This window comes from Tubulanus polymorphus, chromosome 10 (genome assembly GCF_964204645.1).
Source record: "Tubulanus polymorphus chromosome 10, tnTubPoly1.2, whole genome shotgun sequence".
Lineage (NCBI taxonomy): Eukaryota > Metazoa > Nemertea > Palaeonemertea > Tubulaniformes > Tubulanidae > Tubulanus > Tubulanus polymorphus.
Genome location: NC_134034.1, coordinates 8418031 through 8437788, shown reverse-complemented (window position 1 = coordinate 8437788; position 19758 = coordinate 8418031). Strand labels below are relative to the sequence as shown.

Sequence of the window (19758 nt, the reverse complement as noted above, 5' to 3'; positions counted from 1 at the left end):
GAATGAGTAATTTAAAAGCAGTGAGTATGTATTCCATTTTTACGCTGTTTCGTTTCAAAATAGCTAATATTCCAATTCTTTTATTTGCCTAATTAATCTCTCTGTTATTTCCAGATTCCAGCGTAGATTAGACGAAAAGGTAATTCCGAGGAATTTGGTAGAAATTGATAGCGGTATTTGTTGGCCGTGGACAGTGTGCTCAGTGTACGGGTCGGAATTTATCTGGCGACTGAAGTGTATGCTAACACATTTAAGCGCGTTTACTTTTAGTCTCCATATGTCACTCCATTGGGTTAGTTTGTCTATCGATTTTTGATGCAGATTTTCAATTGTTTTAATTTTCACGTTGTGCGTGTTCCATAGACTCATATCGTCTGCGAACAATGACGATTGACTATAATGACTAGTTTTAATTACATCTGAAGGAAAATCGTTTATATAGATGATAAAAAGTGTCGGCGAGAAAATTCCTCCTTGAGGGACTCCAGCGTTTATTTGCCGTGGCTGGCTGATACATCCTTCGTTTGCGACTTTAAAAGTTCGACCCTGTAGATAATTTTTTAACAAGAGCTTAAAGTTGTTTGGGATAGATAAGTGATTGATTTTGTAGATAATTCCGTCGTGCCAAAGTTTATCGAACGCTTTCTCTAGGTCGAAAAATGTAGCACGCGTGCATTGCCGACGTTTTAGGCCTTTAGCGATATCATGAGACATTTTTAATATTTGATCTATGGTCGAATGTCCTTTTCGAAAACCAGCTTGTATTTCGGTAAAGAAGTTGGTTTTTTCTAAGTAATCTGTTAATTTATTGTTCATGATTTTTTCAAAAATTTTGCCGATCGAGTTGGTTAAACTAATAGGACGCAAATTTTTGCAAAGTGTAGCATCTTTGCCGGCTTTTGGAATCATAGTAATTTTCGCAGACTTCCAGAATGATATATAGTAGCCATTTCTTTGGCAGTAGTTAAAAATGTGACATAGGTGGGTTAAAAATATCGGAGGACAATTTTTAATAATCGCGTTCGTGATTCTATTTTCTCCGGGTGCTTTATTAAGTATCAACCGTTTGATATAGCGTTTTATGTCTAGTTCAGTAATTGTTTCGTTTAATATATGACCCGTGTCTTCTTCAGTATTTTCGTATACGAAGTTTCTATTGGATTCTTCTACGAAACGTTTATGTTGATCGCTGAAGTTTGGATCAATAGGCGTTTGAAAAACGTCGAATAAAAAGTCGGCGTATAGTTCGACGATATCTTTATCGTTACTCGCGGTTCGATCGTTATAAGCTAAATTCGAAATACTTATTTTATCAACGTTACCGTTAATGTTTTAAATACCTCGCCAGAATTTACTCGAGTTCGGATTCGATGTATTTATGTCATCTAGTAGTTTTTTAGTCTTGTTATTTTTGTGGTCTCGCATAAGTTTTCTAATTTCAAGAGTTAATCTATTATATTGTGATTTTGAATAAGTGTGACGCGTTTTAACGTATTCTCGTTTTAAATAACGTCGTCGTTTAATTATTAATTCTATATTACGAGGTAAGCGGTCAACTCGTTTCGATCTTTTATTATTTTCCATGCTATTTTGTCTTTTAATTTCGTTAATTATTTCTAATTCTATTTTGCTGTAAGTATTTTCCACCTGCTCGTTAGTAGTTAGATTTGTTGTATCGATCGTTGAGAGCTTGTCAGATACGTTGTCGTGGAATTTTGACCAGTCGATATTTCTCGTAGACAGTAAGTCGGTATATAGTTCGCGTTCGATGACTTTCGGACGCGTAGAAATATTTATTAAAATTGGTCGGTGATCACTATCGATGATCGCTATCGCAAACATGAAAAGAGTTTACTTTAGGGAATATGTGCGAACTACAAAGCGAACTACAAAGCGCTCTATCTAGAATATCAGTGTATCCTCTCACGCGGTAATCATAATAGGTATGGTCTTTTGTATTTAATGAAACGAGACCGTGCGTATTAATAATGTTCGTTAGATTAATTCCGGCTGTATTAGGCGTACGGTTACCGAGTATCGGGTGTTTAGCGTTCAAATCACCCAAAATGAAAAAATTTTGATTCGATCGTTCAATGACATCTACAAATTGTGGTTCGAGAATTTTCGCAGGTGGGCAATAAACCCCTATGACATTGAAAGTACTGTTATCGTTATTTTTCACCGATAAAGCTATATATTCAGTTGAGTCGCTGTTAAAATTAAAAGTCAGTTGTTCGATAAACAGGTCACGGTTGTATAGAGCCATTAAACCCCCTCCGGATTTTCCTGTCCTCCGCTTATGGATTTTCTTATAATTTTTCGGATTAAAATTTATCGTTTTGCATTTAGTTTCGGCTACGAAAAGAATGTCGATATTTTTATTCAAAAGTAATTCAGTTACTTCTGGCAATTTTTGTTTCACGCCGTTTATGTTTAAATAACATATATTCAGAGTAGACTTAGCCATGTTAAATAATTGTTTAAAAGTAAGTTAATGTGTTAGATTAAAATCAATACATCGCTTACGATTCTATTTAGCTAGATTTATATCGCTAGCAGATAACGGTCTCGTTATTTCTATCTTACTCAGCCGGTGTGAGTTTTTGCCGATTGTGTAATCATATATATCTTTACCACTGATTTTTAAATAGGTGTGGTCTAGTGTGCTTTCGCTAATCCTCGCACAGATGTCAGATAAGCTGTTCTCTTTATTCATACGAACTCTGTAAATTATGTCGGCTATTAGCGATAGGAATGACGTTTCATTTAGTGTAATAAGTTTATTCGATGGCGGTGTTTCTTTTAGTTTATCTAGGGAGTATCTGCGTTTCGGAATTGGTGGTTGGGTTTTATTTTGTTCCGACGGAATGGGTTTCTGAGGTAAATTTTGCTTTTTCTTACGTGGAGTTGGCACGGGCTTTCTTCGTTCTTTCGTATTAACGGGTCTAGAGTTTGATTTTGATCTCGATCTAGATCTCTCGCGTTGTTTTTGTATTTGCTCTTGCACAAAAGTGCAAGCTTTATCAAACGTTCGGTGTTCTCCACCGCAATTTGAACAGACGAAATTTTCTTTAATGGAGCACTCGTGTGTTGGGTGGTACTTTGCGCATTTTGCGCAGATCGCGTTTTCTTCTGTGCACCTATATTGGTTATGCCCGAACATTTGGCATTTTCTGCATTGTAGAATACTCGGAGCGCGTCTGTACGCGACGCATCTTTTCTTTACCCCGGAGAAAATTTCTAAGCCGTTAGTTATTAGGAAATTATAATCTGATTTGTCAGTTAGCGCAAATTGTCGGTTGTTTTGTTCGTTAACGCCGATTTCATTTTCGTTATATATTTCGGTGTTATTGAGTGATCAGTTAGTGCAATATCTATATCTCTTTCGCTATATTCGGCAACATTATTAATTACTACGATGAACTCTGCCGGTTTCTCCAACTTGTGAAATGAAATGTCGTAGTTTGAAAAAGTTGTATCTTTTGAATTTAAAATTAATTTCATGTCGCGATAAGATTCTGGGTTGATTCTGTAATCCCCGGACATGAGTCGTTTTATGGATTTAATCTTAATGTTGGGGATTTCCTTAACTAGAGTCCTTATAAAGGTCGGTTCGTTCATGTATTTCGCTACTCTCGTAGCAATTATTGGTCTGCATATATTTTCGTCGGTCCGACGGAACTTTGTTTGTCTTTGGCCGGCGTCTGATGGCGACTCACACGCCGGTCGCTTTCGGGATACAGAGTCCGTACTTATAGGTTCTTCTATAGTTGATGTATGATTTATTGTATTTTCAGCGGGTGGTACCGCAACGACGTCAGCATACGTAGTTGCTGTATCTTTCCTCAGAACAGGCGAAGATAGCATCTCTTGCTGTTTGGTTTGTGTCCGTGACAGCTTCCCGCGAACAAACTCAACAAAGTGTTCACTAGGAGATATACGCTTTCTGGATTTTTCAAGGACAACCGGCGACGATGTTGATGGTTCCGGATCACGTCCGACTGGAGGTGATCGCAAAACTAACCCAATGGAGTGACATGTGGAGGCTAAAAGTAAACGCGCTTAAATGTGTTAGTATACATTTTAGTCGCCTAACAAATACCGACCCATACACTGAGCACACTGTTCACGGCCAACAAATACCGCTATCAAATTCTACCAAATTCCTCGGAATTACTTTTTCGTCTAATCTACGCTGGAATCTGGAAATAACAGAGATTAATTAAGGCAAATAAAAGAATTGGAATACTAGCTATTTTGAAACGAAACCGCGTAAAAATGGAATACATACTCACTGCTTTTAAATTACTCATTCGATCAATCTATGAATACGGAGCTCCGATACTGGTAACTTGCCCATGTAGTCAGTTAGACCGCCTTCAAATACACCAAAATAAATGTTTACGAATCATTCTAGGCCGACCGCGCTATACAAGAACGGCAGACCTACATAAGCAAGCTCGAATAGAAACTGTCGAACAGCGCTTTAAACTCTTAACGAAAAATTACCTAAATTCCAACCGAAATAACCCGATACTAAGGAGTGTCTTTTACGATATTTCGAGTCCATGGCCGTCTTCAGACATCGTGGAAGCGTTTAAGTCAATTCTATAACTCTATAGCGTGTACTCTACTACGAACCGACACCCGCGTAGTCGGAGAATTGAATGGAAGATTTCTTTGTGTTACACGAACTATATAGGTAGCCCGTATCTAGGTCGCTACTCCTTACACAACACGTCACGTGAACCGAACTATATGCAGTAAAACTATATACTCTTATTAACATATCTAAGAAATGTACATTATAAGCTTTGTATATAGTAATAGACAAAGTATTCGCGACTCCCCTTAACGGAGGAAAATCACTAGAAAACTTCTATTTTTGTGTACATAACATTAAATTGAATTTAAAGACTATATATATACATATATTAAAAAGAAAAAAAAAAAAAAAAAAAAAAAAAACTGTTATAACTAATCACTAACAAACTCCTGATAAGGACCGAACCAAATAAAAACGCCTAAACAGTAATAACTGTCCGTTCTGTATGCACCTTTGCTTGAATCCTTCCACCAGTAACTTCACATCCACACAAATATCACACCACCCACATCCCCCTTAGTTCATCTCATAATAGTTCAATTCATATATCTATCATCATATCAAGCAATTAATAATGCACCTACGCGTCCTGAATGTAGGAGAGTGGCCACCACTCTCGAGCATTAAAAACGCGCTCTGCGCGTTTGTCTTTTTTATCTGCTGCTGCTGCTGCGCCGGTGTTATTTCGCATTCGCTAACGCACAGTCGTCATGCCGCCGAAAGTTTCAAGCAAAGGTGCCAAGAAGGCAGCCACCAAGGCTAAAGCCGCTCACACCGGTGACAAGAAAAGGAGGAAGAGAAGAAAGGAAAGCTACAGCATCTACATTTACAAGGTGTTGAAGCAAGTTCACCCCGACACGGGAATCTCCGCGAAGGCCATGAGCATCATGAACAGCTTCGTCAACGATATCTTCGAGAGGATCGCCGCCGAGGCGTCACGCCTGACGCACTACAACAAGCGATCGACCATCACCAGTCGGGAAATCCAGACCGCCGTCAGACTGCTGTTGCCGGGAGAGCTGGCCAAGCACGCCGTCAGCGAGGGTACGAAGGCCGTCACCAAGTACACCGGGTCGAAGTAAACGGCGCTACGTGCGCGCGTGTGTACCTACGCCATCGGGCATCAACCAACGGTCCTTATCAGGACCACTTCAAATTCCTAGAAAGGGCCAGTTTTTGCGCTTTCCCGTCGCCTCGCTTTGCTTCGCCTTTTACCCTGCGTACCGTACCGACCGAGGACTCGACTCGTCGTACGTAATTATTGTCTATATGTATGTAGTACGCGTTGATTTTTTGTTTCGTTTTTGTTGGTTTATTTATTTGTTTTGTGGATTTTGTGACTGGTTTCTTCTTGATTTTGTCCGGGTCGTTGTCTTCGTTACTTGAAAAAAATGACTGAAAGAAATACGCGCGCCTACACATGAAACATGCGAGTCCCGTTGAAGAACGATACATATCCGATTACATAGAATGTGACGCGCTGTATTTATTTGTTAAATAGCGCGCTATAACTAACCGACTGAGGGGCAGAGAGCAACAAGCGCGAATCTCCGTGTGCGTATATATCAATTTTCGAGAAAATGCAATTGAAATTTTATGAAATGCATTATTAAACTGCCGAGAAAAAATGTCAACCACAAACATGTTCGTACGCGGCGCACTAGGCCGATACCCGTTTGAATGAACGATGAAATGTCGAATGATAAAATCTCGGGCCAAACTTTGAAACGGCAACAAATTGTCTTCTGATATTATGTATCGTATAATATTATACTCGGATCGAAATGAGAATGGCAATTTGAACGCCTACAACCTCGGAAACAAATGGCCTTGGGAATTTGTGGCACGACCACCAGACAGACACCCCCTAATAATCCTGATTACGCAGCACGCACGCAGCCTGTCTGTCGTCTTAGGCGACCGAGGGGGGCCGATACGACGCTCAAAACTGGGATAACCGACGTAAGATTTCTAGTAATGCCGACTCCTCGAAACTTTTGTCGCTAGACAATTAAAAGCGGAAGATAAAAACTTACGACTGAAAAACTTAAAACACACCAACACGAATGCAGTTTCCTCAAGAGGATTGATTCAGTGCGGTTAAAACCGGCGATTGATGCTTCGGCTCGTATGGCTAAGGAATTCTATATGTTGAGTTTTGTATCGATTTATCAGTCGACGCATAGTTTTGGGCGCTCTGAATTTCACCATTCCGTATCATTTATTCTGCCAGAACAGATCGTATATAATACAGCGAGACAGCAAGCCGGGGAAAAAGATGGATCGTTTTTGCGCGAACCGACGTCGCAATAGTCGCGGCACGGCAAAACCGACCGAACATAGGTTTGACATCGGGTTCACCCGAGGCGTCTTGTTTCGTGCGCCAAATGCAGCGAAGAATAATAATCGATTACAATCGGCGGCCGGACCAACAAAAAAAGAAACGAAACACGTTCGCGTTTTCTAGTAATACAAACGATCACCACGTGCCTACTACATACAACGGGCCGAGTATAAATATTTTTAAACGGAGGCCCGCACAGCGCACAGGCACGACAACCGACGCGATCCTAATAAATACGTAGCATTATTGCATTGGCGAGTGATTGATTTTTTTTTTTGTTTTTTCTTGTCGCCAATTTCTCAATAATGCAAGAGGAACCGAGGGGAAGCAAAAGCGAGGCGAGGCAGGCAAAACACACCGGCTCTTTCTGGGAGTTTTAAGTGGTCCTGAGAAGGACCGTAAGTGTTGTCTACAATTATGCGACGACGCGTATAGTCGTCCGACCTAGGCGCGTTCACCGCGGATACGTCTGGCCAGCTGGATGTCCTTGGGCATAATGGTGACGCGTTTAGCGTGGATTGCGCACAAGTTCGTATCTTCGAAAAGGCCGACGAGATAAGCTTCGCTCGCCTCTTGCAGGGCCATCACGGCGGAGCTCTGGAAGCGCAGATCGGTTTTGAAGTCCTGGGCGATCTCGCGAACGAGTCTCTGGAACGGCAACTTTCTGATCAGCAGCTCGGTACTCTTCTGGTAGCGACGGATTTCACGCAGTGCGACGGTTCCCGGTCTGTAACGATGGGGTTTCTTCACGCCGCCGGTGGCCGGGGCACTCTTCCTCGCCGCCTTGGTGGCCAGCTGTTTGCGTGGAGCCTTTCCTCCGGTGGATTTACGCGCGGTTTGCTTCGTACGGGCCATTGCGATCGACGATCAACTAGAGCGAACGATGTAACGTTACAATAGTACGACTAAAGTGTCGCCGGCCGGTTTATCGACGCTCGGTCGGCGCGCTGCGCGAACGCGATTGGCTCGCATAGTCGGGCGCCGATTGGTCGGCCGGCTATTTGAATAAAGGAAGTGAAGCGCCGGGAGCAGCCGGCGGCCGCGATCGACGCGTTTCGTTCGATGTAAATAAATACTACCTTCCCTCACCACAGCGATGTACGCCGATATCCGTGATCGTTTTTTGCTCACATGCCATGCCATAGGCTATCATCTCCCATCCCTATTATTACACACCGATGTCTGTCATAGAAACGATGATATGATCACATATCTTCGCGCTAACTAAACTGAATTAATCAACGGCCAATTTGAACCCGCGCAGTCGCAATTACGTAAGCGAATTAGGGCCTAAATTATGAGGAATTATTTATCAACGGATGAATAAGTAAATAAGCGAATAAATAAATAAATGAATATAGGTTTATTAATTCGAAAGCAATCAGTAAAATCGCATGTATTGTAGCAGTGTCGATATCGGATAGCGTTGAAGGAAAAAACCTAATAAGGTACCCAAGTCAGACAGGCAGGCCACCGTTGCTTAACTTCCAAGCTAAATGGACCTACCTGATATGTGTCGGAAAATGCGTGTTACCCTGCTGTTATTTTGCATCAGTTTATATATCATATATTCAGGAAATAAATAAATGAATAAAAAAAGAGAGGGGCGACAAAAATGTTCAAAATTTCGAATTGTTTTTTTCTCATAATATTCGACGCGCGACTAATCGACGTACAACTGCGGCGTGTCGTATAGTCAATTACTGCTCATTAATAAATGCGAGAAACGAAATTTGCACACGTACGCGTACGTTGTTGTAGGCCTAACTGAAAACTCTTGTTGACACGGTATGAACGTTTGTAATCGGAGTTGTTGACAAACGAACAAAAATCTATCCGCCGCGCGCGATGCAGACAGGATCGATGAAATGCGATTAAACGCGCGCATCCCAACCATGCACACGAATGAATATGTATGGTGTTTAAAAACGGCGGCGTAAAATACGGATGAACCTATATACATCATCGTCGTCGTCGTCGTCGTCGTCGATATAATCGTCATCGGCGCGCCGAACAATTCGCATGAAGTAACTTAACAAAACGGCGGGGGCCGCCGGCAACAACGTTGCGGAATATGGTTTCATCATTACGTTGTCATTGGCCACTCTAGTTTATCTCTATTGTCAATTACATTTTTGAAGCTGGCCGGTGTTTTATAAATCAATGCCATCATCGCCGTTGAAAAAAGTGCGTTAGGTATTTAGGCCTTATCGATCATTTAGCTAGCTGTGGCCATGGTTTGACGTATATTTTTCTCTCCGAGAAAAGATAGGTCATTCCACCACACTCCCCAGAGCAGACACGCGGCGGCGCGAGCGATCGAATTAATGGAAAGCATGTAATCGGAAAAATCCCGTATACATATACATACATACACGGAGACAATGAAGTTCTATTAGCTTCAAAGCTGATCTCGAAAAATCACGATCAAAGCGTACTGCACGCAGCAGATCCGAGTCGTTCGTGCGACCGGCCTCGCAGTAACCACACCCACCCCCGAGCCGCAATAAGCCGCGGCAGGCAGGCAGCTAGCTACATAGAAATAAGGCCGTTTACATAGAATTACATAAAATAATGCCATCGCCATTTACGACGAAATGAGACTCGGCTCGCCGTCGCGCGCGATTACATTACAAGAGAAACTAAAGAGACCACTGCACTATCGTTAGCTATAGGTCTATAGGTCTACGATACATACTTCGTGCAATGGATCGGATTCTTTCTTATTTTATCTCGGACGACGACCCAAATCGGTCGGTTGACGACGAAGCTTAGTCGTTTTTCGATGGTGACAATCAATACAGCGCCAGACGCGTTACAAAAAAAGAACGGATATAAAAACGATGGTTCCTTCTACCGGCGGCGGCGGCGGCGGCGGCGGCGGCGGCGGCGGCGGCGGCGGCACGTATTAAGACCGAGTTGAGGTACCGTGTGTACGTACTGTAGGCCTATATTCATTTATGCGCGCCAACTTTCAATTGTCCAGCTCGAATCTAATCGCCCGGCGTGTGTTTTCCCCTCGCATAGGCCCTAAATAACTGATTCGATTTTTAATTTCAATCGCCTATAGAAAGTAAAGTGCTTCGATATGTAAAATACCCCGAATGATGTCCTATATATTCAGAAGTACTCGTGTTTGCGAAACCATACATGCGTACTACAATTCCTTCTGCACTGGCTTTTTTTCATCGCCCGACCCAAAATCAAAGTCATTAACGATCAATCGATCGCACCCGCGAAAAGCGGGGGCCGAAAAAAAACTTCAACAAAACACCGAAAACAAACGCAATTACGTATTTATCAATCAACATTAAAATTACTATTATCCGTGTACCTATGTGTGTGTGTATGTGTATGTGTATGTACGTACGTATGATGTACGCGTGATTAATCCCTCGAAATTAATTCGGACCGTTTAGCCATCGTGTCCGACATACACCGACAACAAGGGCACGTTACGTTAATAACATATGGGCGAGGGTGTGAAGCAAAAAGCGAGGCACCGGGTCAGCGCACTACCACTGGCTCTTTCTGGGAAGTTGAAGTGGTCCTGATAAGGACCGTGTTGTTGTTTTCTCAGGCGCCGCGGCCGCGACCGCTGCGCGCTGGGCTGAGCTGCTTAGCCGCCGAAACCGTACAAAGTACGTCCCTGGCGTTTCAAGGCGTAGACGACGTCCATGGCCGTGACCGTCTTCCTTTTCGCGTGTTCGGTATAGGTGACTGCGTCTCTGATGACGTTCTCCAAAAAGACCTTCAGAACACCACGGGTTTCTTCGTAGATCAAGCCAGAGATACGTTTCACACCGCCTCGACGAGCCAAACGACGGATGGCCGGCTTGGTGATACCCTGGATGTTATCGCGAAGTACTTTTCTGTGACGCTTGGCGCCGCCTTTTCCCAGTCCTTTACCGCCCTTGCCTCGGCCAGACATGATTAATCGATGATTATTGAGTAGAGTTGATAGAAACCGCGCTCCGTGTCACAACGACGAGTCGAATGTACGAATGATAGCCCGACCCGAGCGCCGATGCGCTTTATACGACGCCGTATGTAGTGTCGTGCATAGCCCTCCTATGCACTCGTACATCGCCGAAGCATTACGCGTACTATGCCGTTCGAAGCACAGGCTGCATAGGGTCCGCCGCTCCGACACTACGCTCTCTATGTCATTCAAAGCACAAGCTGCATAGGTCGCCTATGTCGGCAGTGCTTCGCGCGACTCGGCCACCGTATCCCTGTCGGTGTCGTTCCTATGCCGTAGTGCTTTGAGAAATTCGCTGGGTTTCTGGCGAACCGTCGAATATGCACTTTTATCGAAACTGAGAAAAATCAATTTGAAATTTTGAACTTTTTTGTCACTCTCGTTTCCGATATCAGATTCATTTATCTCGGATATTAAGTCACAATAAGTTGATTTAGATACTGTATTAGCGTATCAAACAAGCTAATACCGAAAATCACTGATAGTTACCAACATTTTTGAACTGAAAAAAGGGGTCACCGTATTCGACGGGGTCCGGAAAAACCATTTCAGATGGAGTGACCATATTCAACGCATATTCGACGGTTCACCAAAAATAATCATATAAATAATGTTCCATATTCGACGCATATTCGACGGTTCGCTGTGTAATAATTCAATTCATTCTCCATATTCGACGGATATACATGCCCATATATGGATATTTATGGATATTCGACGGTTTGCCAAAAATAAAAAAGGAAGAAAACCCATATTAAGTAATCAATTACAGAGAGTATTTAAGTAATTAGCAGTCCAATCAATACCAGACTTTCAGACATAAAACTTCAAAAAATTTCGATTTTTATGGTACTATGTTCAGCTCATTTCCGACAAAAATTGCATATTCGACCAACTGTAATCACACACTGCCCTCACCCGGTTGTAGGTAAAACAAAACAAAACAAAACAAAAACCAGGAAAAAAATACCCTATAGGTAAAAATCCCCGAATATTCAAAAGTAGGTAAAACGCCGACTTGGTGATTTTCAGGAACATTTCAAAGCAAGATGGTGCTTTTGCAGCGTATTCATTCGCAATTGAGACTGAATTATGTTTGCACAGCCGTCGATAAATTCTTATTTAGTAAACTGTTTAGAAGGAAACAACTTGTAATAACTAATGACAATGATGAACTTTTTAAATGCAATATATCTTACAATTCGAACTGGATTAGTTTTGAACTGTGGACGCTTGATAACTCGTGGTATATTTCAGCTGTGCGATGCCATGAATGAATGATCAGAAGTAATGAACTTTCAAAATGAAATGTCATAAGATTCATGCTAGTGTGATATATTTGAAATGTGCAATGAACCCTTTCATTAAGCTGCGCGCGTTAACTTTAAGTGCGAATTTAGTACTAATGAACTACTGTTAATTTTTAGTATGTTATAATGCGCAAATAGTGTATACTATATAGTTTGTTTGGTCATGATATATCCTTATTGAGTTCAACGGCGATATATGATATATTAATATGAAATTAATTGACGTTACACTCCATTCAAAAAGAGGGGGATTTGTACCTACTTTTGGAAGTATTGGGGATTTTTACCGATGGGCTTTTTTGACCTAGGGGATTATTACCGCTAACCTGCTCACACACCGACGCACTATACTCCAAAAATCTCGATGTCCTCAAAATTAATGATGTCCTCGTCCTTAAAACCGCACTCTCTATTCAAAATACCATCGAATCGCCACCACACACATAACATGTCTGCAATTAACTGATATCAATCTAAGCGTAGACATTCACAGCATTGGGATGTTCTAAGATAATAGCTGATTGTATAATGTGTGTGATTTTTTTTTAAGATCATTGCATGGATTTACATTAACTCGCTGTTAGGGTTGGGGTTAGGGTTAGGATGTCGATACGTAAGTTCGAAAGGCATATATACGACTTTCGTTGCAGGGCCGCAAAACGATGCATGATCGTGTTTTATGAAAGAAAGTTTTTGATAGAAGTTTCGAGCTATTTGCTATCCTGTAGTAAATAAATGAATAAATAGCTATCCGCACTGCATGCACGTATTGTCGGTGCGTCCCACGATGGCGCGGTTACGCCGGGAATCGCGCAATATACCGGTGCCGCGCGCGTGCGATGCGAACCCGCCATCATTCACACAACGAAAAAAGGGACTAAATCGGTGTACTAAATAAACTAGCCCTGGAGATCTCGCTCGGCGATTGACACAATCTACTGGTGCCGATGATGTTGTTTGTTTTTTTTTAACCATATATAGATCTGACATTCTGTATACATAATCATACAAAATAACATGACAAATTATCCACAAATCGTCCAAGGACATTGTATGTGGTTGCCGAAAGAGTTACAGTAGAATATAGATGCAGATGACTTCTACCAGGTTAAATCATTTTGATAGAAAAGAAAAATGGCTGCCTTGCCGGTTTCCTGTCTACTGGAGTCTCGTTGAATACCTCAGCTTTAAATTTAGTTCTGATTTAATCCCGCATTTACATCTACAATAGAAATTATGTATAAATATGCGCGTAACTACTTTCTAGTATATAGGACGGTACTGCCGATGATGATGTCGTACACGTCTTGAATAGCTGTACGATGTGGGTGGAGGCAATCGTGCTAAAAACGATGTCGATATACGTAATTTCGAAAGCAGGCATATTATACGACTTTCGTTGCAGGGCCGCAAAAAGATGCATGATCGTGTTTTATGAAAGGAAATAGTCCTACGCGAAAGGTGTTATTGCACGGGGTTCCTACAGGACAATCGCTATGAAATGTGACGGGCATTTGAGCGGTTTTTCAGGGTGTGACCGCCAAATTGAGGGTCATATTTCGCGACGAAAACCTAACCGATACATAAAACACACAGTACCAGTACAATACTTATCAGAATTAGCGAAATGCATTTAGGCGCCAATGAATCGAATAACCTTATCAACATTCGACTATATGCCATATACTAATTAGGGCCTAAACCGTTCAACTTGATTTTGGGTGAAAGAACTCGTCTAGGATAGCCGGGGCCCAATCCCGACTGAAGAGCATTGTTTCGACGAAAAGCTGCCGGAAAACATTCCGTCGCAAACGGAACATTTTGACGAATACCGAATGTTTGTTTTTAAATTTGAGTCCTTCTTTAAGCAACCAACTTGAAAAATTGCCGATTTCGGCATTTTGTAAGAATAACTCTCGCCATATCGACATTCAGCTCAAGTACGTAGGGCCCCGTTTTTCTGAACTCCTGGATAAATGTGTCAAAATGACTCTTCGCAATCGAATAAACCTTCCAAAATAATTGAGAAAGTTAGTTTGGACACTTTACGGGGATGATAACGAGGCCTATAGCCCCCACTTATTACCATTGATTCTAACTAACCCAGCCAGGCTACCAAGACAATGCAGTATAAAATGCCAATGCAGCGGTTTTCTGAATTTGAGCGACGACTAAAACTAAGATGAATTTGAGGGAGTTTGTTCCATCCCTAACAAACGAATTTTGGAATTTGAGGGGTTCTTCGGGGATTTGAGGGGCTGCATGTATTGAACCCTGCATTGCTTGTTTGTCTTGTTTTGCACGTTTCTTTTTGCTGTTGCCGTCGTCGGTGTCGGGGGAATAGAAGAGAAATAAATACCGGGTACATATGTAAACACGCCTGACGAATGTCGCCCTACTAATAAATGTAATGTACATAACACACACAGTTTTTCATTGTGGACGCCGCGAAAGCCGATGAGAATTGGAACTGGGATCGTACGCGGGCCAACGCCTTGATAACGTATATACCCCCCGTACACGCTGATGATAAAACAACAACGACAACAACAACAAACAACAACAACAACGAAATTATATCATCGTGATCACCGAAGCAATAAGCGAGGCAGGCGAGGTCAGTACTGGCCCTTTCTGGGAAGTTGAAGTGGTCCTGATAAGGACCGTTGCTTGGATGCGCGACGCGCGGGACACGGACGCGATCTACTTGGACTTGGCGGACTTTTTCGGCAGAAGCACGGCCTGGATGTTGGGCAGTACACCGCCTTGGGCGATGGTGACACCGGAAAGCAGCTTGTTCAACTCTTCGTCGTTGCGGATGGCCAACTGCAGATGTCGCGGGATGATTCTCGACTTCTTGTTGTCGCGGGCGGCGTTGCCGGCCAACTCCAACACTTCGGCGGCCAAGTATTCCATGACGGCGGCTAGGTACACCGGCGCTCCGGCTCCGATACGTTCGGCGTAGTTTCCTTTGCGGAGAAGACGATGGATCCTTCCGACCGGGAACTGCAACCCTGCGCGGGACGAGCGGCTCTTGGCCTTGCCTTTCGCTTTTCCTCCTTTACCTCGGCCAGACATGTTGATCGGTGATATCAAATTTGACGATACGACGACGTTGACAACGAATGAAACAGTGCGTGTGAACGTTCGCGTACGCGGCGCGCCTGAACGAACTTATACTCGGCGCCGAGTGCCAGGCGATCAACAGATGCGCTGATTGGTCGCTCGACGGGAGCCGGCGCGCTCACATAAATACGGTTGGCGCGTTGCGCGCCGGTGTTATTTCGCATTCGCTAACGCACAGTCGTCATGCCGCCGAAAGTTTCAAGCAAAGGTGCCAAGAAGGCAGCCACCAAGGCTAAAGCCGCTCACACCGGTGACAAGAAAAGGAGGAAGAGAAGAAAGGAAAGCTACAGCATCTACATTTACAAGGTGTTGAAGCAAGTTCACCCCGACACGGGAATCTCCGCGAAGGCCATGAGCATCATGAACAGCTTCGTCAACGATATCTTCGAGAGGATCGCCGCCGAGGCGTCACGCCTGACGCACTACAACAAGCGATCGACCATCACCAGTCGGGAAATCCAGACCGCCGTCAGACTGCTGTTGCCGGGAGAGCTGGCCAAGCACGCCGTCAGCGAGGGTACGAAGGCCGTCACCAAGTACACCGGTTCGAAGTAAACGGCGCTACGTGCGCGCGTGTGTACCTACGCCATCGGGCATCAACCAACGGTCCTTATCAGGACCACTTCAAATTCCCAGAAAGGGCCAGTTTTTGCGCTTTCCCGTCGCCTCGCTTTGCTTCGCCTTTTACCCTGCGTACCGTACCGACCGAGGACTCGACTCGACTCGTCGTACGTAATTATTGTCTATATATGTATGTAGTACGCGTTGATTTTTTGTTTCGTTTTTGTTGGTTTATTTATTTGTTTTGTGGATTTTGTGACTGACGGGTTTCTTCTTGATTTTGTCCGGGTCGTTGTCTTCGTTACTTGAAAAAAATGACTGAAAGAAATACGCGCGCCTACACACGAAACATGCGAGTCCCGTTGAAGAACAATACATATCAGATTACATAGAATGTGACGCGCTGTAATTATTAAATAGCGCGCTATAACTAACCGACTGAGGAGCAGAGAGCAACAAGCGCGAATCTCTGTGTGCGTATATATCAATTTTCGAGGAAATGCAATTGAAATTTTATGAAATGCATTATTAAACTGCCGAGAAAAAAATGTCAACCGCAAACATGTTTGTACGCGGCGCACTAGGCCGATACCCGTTGGTATGAACGGTGAAATGTCGAATGATAAAATCTCGGGCCAAACTTTGAAACGGCAACAAATTGTCTTCTGATATTATGCATCGTATAATATTATACTCGGATCGAAATGAGAATGGCAATTTGAACGCCTACAACCTCGGAAACAAATGGCCTTGGGAATTTGTGGCACGACCACCAGACAGACACCCCCTAATAATCCTGATTACGCAGCACGCACGCAGCCTGTCTGTCGTCTTAGGCGACCGAGGGGGGCCGATACGACGCTCAAAACTGGGATAACCGACGTAAGATTTCTAGTAATGCCGACTCCTCGAAACTTTTGTCGCTAGACAATTAAAAGCGGAAGATAAAAACTTACGACTGAAAAACTTAAAACAAACCAACACGAATGCAGTTTCCTCAAGAGGATTGATTCAGTGCGGTTAAAACCGGCGATTGATGCTTCGGCTCGTATATGGCGAAGGAATTCTATATGTTGAGTTTTGTATCGATTTATCAGTCGACGCATAGTTTTGGGCGCTCTGAATTTCACCATTCCGTATCATTTATTCTGCCAGAACAGATCGTATATAATACAGCGAGACAGCAAGCCGGGGAAAAAGATGGATCGTTTTTGCGCGAACCGACGTCGAAATAGTCGCGGCACGGCAAAACCGACCGAACGTAGGTTTGACGTCGGGTTCACCCGAGGCGTCTTGTTTCGTGCGCCAAATGCAGCGAAGAATAATAATCGATTACAATCGGCGGCCGGACCAACAAAAAAAGAAGCGAAACACGTTCGCGTTTTCTAGTAATACAAACGATCACCACGTACCTACTACATACAACGGGCCGAGTATAAATATTGTTAAACGGAGGCCCGCACAGCGCACAGGCACGACAACCGACGCGATCCTAATAAATACGTAGCATTATTGCATTGGCGAGTGATTGATTTTTGTTTTTGTTTTTTCTTGTCGCCAATTTCTCAACAATGCAAGAGGAACCGAGGGGAAGCAAAAGCGAGGCGAGGCAGGCAAAACACACCGGCTCTTTCTGGGAGTTTTAAGTGGTCCTGAGAAGGACCGTAAGTGTTGTCTACAATTATGCGACGACGCGTATAGTCGTCCGACCTAGGCGCGTTCACCGCGGATACGTCTGGCCAGCTGGATGTCCTTGGGCATAATGGTGACGCGTTTAGCGTGGATTGCGCACAAGTTCGTATCTTCGAAAAGGCCGACGAGATAAGCTTCGCTCGCCTCTTGCAGGGCCATCACGGCGGAGCTCTGGAAGCGCAGATCGGTTTTGAAGTCCTGGGCGATCTCGCGAACGAGTCTCTGGAACGGCAACTTTCTGATCAGCAGCTCGGTACTCTTCTGGTAGCGACGGATTTCACGCAGTGCGACGGTTCCCGGTCTGTAACGATGGGGTTTCTTCACGCCGCCGGTGGCCGGGGCACTCTTCCTCGCCGCCTTGGTGGCCAGCTGTTTGCGTGGAGCCTTTCCTCCGGTGGATTTACGCGCGGTCTGCTTCGTACGGGCCATTGCGATCGACGATCAACTAGAGCGAACGATGTAACGTTACAATAGTACGACTATAGTGTCGCCGGCCGGTTTATCGACGCTCGGTCGGCGCGCTGCGCGAACGCGATTGGCTCGCATAGTCGGGCGCCGATTGGTCGGCCGGCTATTTGAATAAAGGAAGTGAAGCGCCGGGAGCAGCCGGCGGCCGCGATCGACGCGTTTCGTTCGATGTAAATAAATACACTACCTTCCCTCACCACAGCGATGTACGCCGATATCCGTGATCGTTTTTTGCTCACATGCCATGCCATAGGCTATCATCTCCCATCCCTATTATTACACACCGATGTCTGTCATAGAAACGATGATATGATCACATATCTTCGCGCTAAACTGAATTAATCAACGGCCAATTTGAACCCGCGCAGTCGCAATTACGTAAGCGAATTAGGGCCTAAATTATGAGGAATTATTTCTCAACGGATAAATAAGTAAATAAGCGAATAAATAAATAAATGAATATAGGTTTATTAATTCGAAAGCAATCAGTAAAATCGCATGTATTGTAGCAGTGTCAATATCGGATAGCGTTGAAGGCAAAAACCTAATAAGGTACCCAAGTCAGACAGGCAGGCCACCGTTGCTTAACTTCCACGCTAAATGGACCTACCTGATATGTGTCGGAAAATGCGTGTTACCCTGCTGTTATTTTGCATCAGTTTATATATCATATATTCAGGAAATAAACAAATGAATTAAAAAAGAGAGGGGCGACAAAAATGTTCAAAACTTCGAATTGTTTTTTTCTCATAATATTCGACGCGCGACTAATCGACGTACAACTGCGGCGTCGTGTCGTATAGTCAATTACTGCTCATTAATAAATGCGAGAAACGAAATTTGCACACGTACGCGTACGTTGTTGTAGGCCTAACTGAAAACTCTTGTTGACACGGTATGAACGTTTGTAATCAGAGTTGTTGACAAACGAACAAAAATCTATCCGCCGCGCGCGATGCAGACAGGATCGATGAAATGCGATTAAACGCGCGCATCCCAACCATGCACACGAATGAATATGTATGGTGTTTAAAAACGGCGGCGTAAAATACGGATGAACCTATATACATCATCGTCGTCGTCGTCGTCGTCGTCGTCGTCGTCGTCGTCGTCGATATAATCGTCATCGGCGCGCCGAACAATTCGCATGAAGTAACTTAACAAAACGGCGGGGGCCGCCGGCAACAACGTTGCGGAATATGGTTTCATCATTACGTTGTCATTGGCCACTCTAGTTTATCTCTATTGTCAATTACATTTTTGAAGCTGGCCGGTGTTTTATAAATCAATGCCATCATCGCCGTTGAAAAAAGTGCGTTAGGTATTTAGGCCTTATCGATCATTTAGCTAGCTGTGGCCATGGTTTGACGTATATTTTTCTCTCCGAGAAAAGATAGGTCATTCCACACTCCCCAGAGCAGACACGCGGCGGCGCGAGCGATCGAATTAATGGAAAGCATGTAATCGGAAAAATCCCGTATACATATATATATATATATATATACATACACGGAGACGATGAAGTTCTATTAGCTTCAAAGCTGATCTCGAAAAATCACGATCAAAGCGTACTGCACGCAGCAGATCCGAGTCGTTCGTGCGACCGGCCGGCCTCGCAGTAACCACACCCACCCCCGAGCCGCAATAAGCCGCGGCAGGCAGGCAGCTA

General features: G+C 43.8%; 5 protein-coding genes across 5 annotated transcripts; 2 read left to right on the top strand and 3 right to left on the bottom strand.

The window, feature by feature from the left end:
* The first annotated feature begins 5146 nt into the window (after positions 1–5146).
* LOC141912246 (histone H2B-like) lies at positions 5147–8520 on the top strand. The gene is made up of 2 exons (XM_074803469.1): positions 5147–5650; positions 7386–8520. Exons 1-2 carry the CDS (start codon positions 5317–5319, stop codon positions 7445–7447), a joined length of 396 nt encoding a protein of 131 aa, XP_074659570.1. The 5' UTR covers positions 5147–5316; the 3' UTR covers positions 7448–8520.
* A 1970-nt stretch (positions 8521–10490) lies between these two features.
* Positions 10491–11142, bottom strand: LOC141911905 (histone H4). Its single transcript, XM_074803001.1, has one exon. It carries the CDS (start codon positions 10879–10881, stop codon positions 10570–10572), a length of 312 nt encoding a protein of 103 aa, XP_074659102.1. The 5' UTR covers positions 10882–11142; the 3' UTR covers positions 10491–10569.
* A 3676-nt stretch (positions 11143–14818) lies between these two features.
* Positions 14819–15424, bottom strand: LOC141911760 (histone H2A). Its single transcript, XM_074802798.1, has one exon. It carries the CDS (start codon positions 15318–15320, stop codon positions 14946–14948), a length of 375 nt encoding a protein of 124 aa, XP_074658899.1. The 5' UTR covers positions 15321–15424; the 3' UTR covers positions 14819–14945.
* LOC141911762 (histone H2B) lies at positions 15286–17708 on the top strand. The gene has a single exon (XM_074802799.1). The coding sequence runs from the start codon at positions 15552–15554 to the stop codon at positions 15921–15923; it is 372 nt and encodes a 123-aa protein (XP_074658900.1). The 5' UTR covers positions 15286–15551; the 3' UTR covers positions 15924–17708.
* Positions 17640–18050, bottom strand: LOC141911759 (histone H3). Its single transcript, XM_074802797.1, has one exon. It carries the CDS (start codon positions 18048–18050, stop codon positions 17640–17642), a length of 411 nt encoding a protein of 136 aa, XP_074658898.1.
* Between the last annotated feature and the right edge of the window lie 1708 nt (positions 18051–19758).

Coding starts and splice junctions, on each gene's coding strand:
- LOC141911905 (XM_074803001.1), bottom strand. CDS start 10,881: ATGTCTGGCCGAGGCAAGGGCGGTAAAGGACTGGGAAAAGGCGGCGCC.
- LOC141911759 (XM_074802797.1), bottom strand. CDS start 18,050: ATGGCCCGTACGAAGCAGACCGCGCGTAAATCCACCGGAGGAAAGGCT.
- LOC141912246 (XM_074803469.1), top strand. CDS start 5,317: ATGCCGCCGAAAGTTTCAAGCAAAGGTGCCAAGAAGGCAGCCACCAAG. Junction 5,651..7,385: donor CAAGCACGCCGTCAGCGAGG/GTACGAAGGCCG, acceptor CGACGCGTATAG/TCGTCCGACCTAGGCGCGTT.
- LOC141911762 (XM_074802799.1), top strand. CDS start 15,552: ATGCCGCCGAAAGTTTCAAGCAAAGGTGCCAAGAAGGCAGCCACCAAG.
- LOC141911760 (XM_074802798.1), bottom strand. CDS start 15,320: ATGTCTGGCCGAGGTAAAGGAGGAAAAGCGAAAGGCAAGGCCAAGAGC.